General features: G+C 45.8%; 1 protein-coding gene across 2 annotated transcripts in view; it reads left to right on the forward strand.

Annotated features, from left to right (window-relative positions):
- The window catches only part of STK24 (serine/threonine kinase 24), a 144,590-nt gene that overhangs the window by 133,538 nt on the left and 6,703 nt on the right, over positions 1-4,349 (forward strand). For both annotated transcript variants that reach the window (XM_006879563.1, XM_006879562.1), the window contains exon 8: positions 3,749-3,872. In XM_006879563.1, coding sequence (XP_006879625.1) covers positions 3,749-3,872 — 124 coding nt within the window. The remainder of the gene's footprint in view (positions 1-3,748; positions 3,873-4,349) is intronic.

Raw genomic sequence — 4,349 nt, forward strand, 5'->3', positions numbered from 1 at the left:
ATCTATTCCTGGGGCCTTATTTTTTTTTCTATTTCCTTCAAAGCAGCTTGAACTTCTTCCTTCATCACCATAGGCTCTTGCTCATATGTGATTTCTTTAAATTCTTCTGTATCTGCTGATTCCTTTCGATACAACGACTCAGTATATTCCTTCCATCTTCTTTTAATACCTCCTAGATCATTTAATATTCTGCCGAAAGCATCCTTGATTATAGCAACTCGAGGTTTGAATTTGTTCTTCAGTTCCTTGAGCTTAAGAAATGCTGAAGGAGTTCAGCCCTTTTGATTTTCCGACTCCAGCATGAGTAAAGTGTTAACAGACATAGTCCACCTTCATTTGGTGGGAATCATTTATTAATTGAGAGTGTCCACTGTTAATAAAGGATGCCCGCGTGTTTTGTACATTTTGCCATACATTTCTGTTTCTGCTGCTTTTTCTGTGTGTTCTTTGACAGGTCCTGTATACTTGCGTGTAGGACTATGTAGGTTCCATGGTTTGTTTTTTTGTATGGTTTCCATGGACCTAAAGCAGAGATCGTACAAGTGAGTTTAGAGAGGTTCTTTCCAGAGCTGGCCAGCCTTTCAGAGGTATGCGAACTCTGTGACCACAGAACTGCAACTGTCAGTTGCACTTGAGATGTTAACAGCAGGTAGTCCAGACTAACCCAGTTCTTAAGGCGGGTGCCGGGAGGGACAACTTGGGAATCTTTCCACAAACCTCTTGAAATTACAGATAGAGCTTTATCAGAGTGAAAACTGCCTGATGGAACTGTGTTCTTCTAGAGCTTTGACTTCATTTCATTTGTTTTCTCTCTTCCCTAACCTTTTAGTTTAAGTTCCTTCCCATAAGATACTGGTAAGAGGAAACTACATATATTCTTCTTTTTTTTAATTGAGATTTTAATGAAAGTTTATAGAGAACATGGATTTCCATTCATTCATTGTTGTACGTTTTCCTCTCTGCCCACCCCCTTCCCCCAGTTTGCTTTCGTTTTCCTCTCTGCCCACCCCCTTCCCCCAGTTCGCTTTTCTATTTTAAATAAAAATTCTTTCATTGTACAATTTTCCCCTCTCCCAGTCCGCTTTACTATGCAGCTCTTATTTTGGACTGCTGTCATGCATATAACACCTAATCATATATTCCTTTTAAGCAGTTCTTTCCCTCATCTGTTTCAATGCAGTGTACATTATTTATCCCCACTTTTCTTAGTTCCCAACCCCGATATCAGTCCTGTTTTATAAGCGATACTAGGCAGTATTTGTCCTTTTGTGACTGAGATCTTTCACTCATATTTCATGAGGTCCTTGTTTCCATTGTGTGAATATACCACAGCTTCTCTATCCATTTGTTTGTTGATGGGCACTTGGGTTGTTTCTATCTCTTTAGTATTGTAAACAACACAACAATAAACATGGATGGGAATATATCTGCTTGGCTGACAGTTCTAGTTTCTTTAGGGTATATTCCCAGTAGTGGAATTGCTGGGTCAAATGGTATTTCTATTTTCAACTTTTTGAGAAATCACCATACTGCCTTCCAGAGTGGTTGCACCATTTATATATATTCTTAAAGGGACTTAAATATATGTTTTTGGGATTGTATGTTCTGTTTTGGTAGGTCTTTGTAGATTCATTCTATTGGGAAGTTACTTTTTTAGATAAGGATCAAGTTAAAAGTCTGAGAATTTCATTAAAACGGTAGATTAGGTAGGGGAGTAATTGAAATAGTTTGTGTAGGGAACACTGGATTCGCTTCTCCAAAATGCCCTGCAGTGCCCCGAGCCCATGTGACCTCCTGCTTTCTCCCTTCACGCCTCTGCCAGATGCCAGCATTGAGCCTCAGCCCAGGGCCACGTGCCTGGCCCGCTAACTCGGAATTTGTGGGGCTGGAACCCAGGTGATTGTCGTGCTGCCAGATGAAGCGAGAACCGCTGACCGGGCATGTCTACGTGTAATGACTGTGAACAGTCGGAGGCTTGAATGAGAGGAAGGAGTGTGGCTGGAAAGGGGAACAGATTTGCGAGAGATTTAGGATACAACTTGGTGATGGGTTTGGATCAAGAGATGAGGAAGAAATTGTATGTAGGCTTACCTTTTGGGTGGATAAAGGTGCTGTTTATTGAGATGACAGTGCTGGGGACAAATGGTTATGGAGAAGCAGCAGTCCAAGAAAGTGAGCTTGAAGTTGAGCATGTTGAAGTTGGCTGCAGGTTGCTCAGAGCGTGACATTCAGTTTGAAGCTTTGTGCAGCTTCAGGTGAGATACGTAGTCAGATGATACAGGTTAGAGAGTCAGCATTGTATACCTAGTAATTGCAACCATGAGAATGAATGATGTTGTTTGGAGCATAGATGTAGAATGAGAGGAACCTGTGGTCAGGGACTAAATCCTGAGAAACACTGCATAATGGATCTGTCGGGAGGTGGGGGTGAAAAAATCTGTGAAAGCATGGAGGGGTGGAGGTCTGGAAGGATGAGGGGTGGGTGGAGGTCTGGAAGGATGGAGGGGTGGTGGTCTGGAAGGATGAGGGGTGGTGGTCTGGTAGGATGAGGGGTGGGTGGAGGTCTGGAAGATGGAGGGGTGGTGGTGTGGAAGGATGAGGGGTGGGTGGAGGTCTGGCAGGATGAGGGGTGGTGGTCTGGAAGGATGAGGGGTGGGTGGAGGTCTGGAAGGATGGGGGGTGGGTGGAGGTCTGGAAGATGGAGGGGTGGTGGTATGGAAGGATGAGGGGTGGTGGTCTGGAAGGATGGAGGGGTGGTCGTCTGGAAGGATGAGGGGTGGTGGTCTGGAAAGATGAGGGGTGGTGGCCTGGAAGGATGGGAGGGGTGATGGTCTGTAGGGAGGAGGGGTGGTGGCCTGGTGAATCACGGGGTCCTGGCGCAACTACAGGTGGGACATTGTGTCCGGAAGGGGGAGGATAATGGACAGGCTCATTTGCTGCTGAAATTTCAGTCAGGAGAAGGGATGTGACTCGCTTTTCTGTGACATACTGAGACAGGGTGACCTTGTGAAAGCAGATGCCATTTTATAATTGGTTTTAGAGTGTGTAGAAATTGTTTTTAAATTTTTTTTTTTTTAATTTTTTTATTTTTGTGCGTGTACCGTCAAATCAAATCTGACCGGTACAGGAGGAGATTGCCTCTCCTTCTCCAGCAGAGCATCTGGTGGATTTGAACCACGCACCTCTGGGATTGCAGTGCAGCTTCTTGCCACTCGGCCACCAGAGCTCCCGAGGGTGTAGAAAATTTTAAAAATGGAGGTAGTAAGTGTGAATAACACATTTAAAAGTGTGCCTGAAAGATAAGACTGTAGCTTGAGAAGAGGCTGTGTTAAGGGAGGAGATTGAAGGTTCCAACAAGGAAAGCCTGTTTAAATGCCAGTAGGAGGGAGCCAGAGGTAGGAAGGTGAGTTGAAGGAAGTGAATGGGCTGTGAGGGGAGGAGAGGGAAGTGTGTGGGAAGTGACGGGTCTGTGTCCACGTGAATAAAAGTATGGGAAATACCCAAAGCCTCTCCTTCCTCCTGAGGCAGGAGGAACCAGGACAGGATGTGATTTGCTAAATCAGGATTGACAATTGCGGGGAGACAGGCAGAGGCTGGGAGCTGGCACGGGCTTGGGGGTGGGGTGGGCTTGGGGTGGTGGACTGGGCAGCACCGGCGCGGGTTGAGGTTGGCACAGGTGAATCCATTCGCTGCCCCGCCGGGTCAGGGTGTGCTGACTGATGGAATTTGCCTCGCTTGCTCTTTTCAGGGAAACAGATGGCCAAGCATCTGGAGGCAGCGACTCTGGAGACTGGATCTTCACCATCCGAGAAAAAGATCCAAAGAATCTTGAGAATGGAGCTCTTCAGCCGTCAGATTTAGGAAGTAATAAGGTACAGTAAGTTTATAGCAGCGTGCTGGAAAACACTTAGCCGAAAACAGCCGCCGGCAGCAGAATCTTTGAATCACTTCTGTGTCGAGTCGCTCTGTGAGCGAACTGGACTGTCGCCCAGAGCAGCCTGTGGGCGGACTCTGCTGTTAGGGGATTGACAGATCAGGGGGTTTCGTTCCCTCAGATTACCTGAAGAATTTGGACTCTCGGCTCTTATCTGTTGTGTAGAGCAGAATTCTGTCCAGCTCTCAGGGCCAAACTTCTTGGTACTTGTCCATACAGATGGAAGTGGAAGAGTTCACGCACTGAGTGGCTTTGTTACTCTTCCTATGGGGACCATGTCTGTGTAAAAATGGAAGAGCTCAGCTAAAGTGCCACAGTTGTTGACCCGAGTTTTATTTAAGGGCTTTAAAAGAAAATGTATTGTTTTGGCATGTATGTAAAATGGAATTTTTCCCCCTTGGTATTGTATGTTGTT

This window comes from Elephantulus edwardii, unplaced genomic scaffold (genome assembly GCF_000299155.1).
Source record: "Elephantulus edwardii isolate Elephantulus edwardi_28Jun2011 unplaced genomic scaffold, EleEdw1.0 scaffold00004, whole genome shotgun sequence".
NCBI classification, from domain to species: domain Eukaryota; kingdom Metazoa; phylum Chordata; class Mammalia; order Macroscelidea; family Macroscelididae; genus Elephantulus; species Elephantulus edwardii.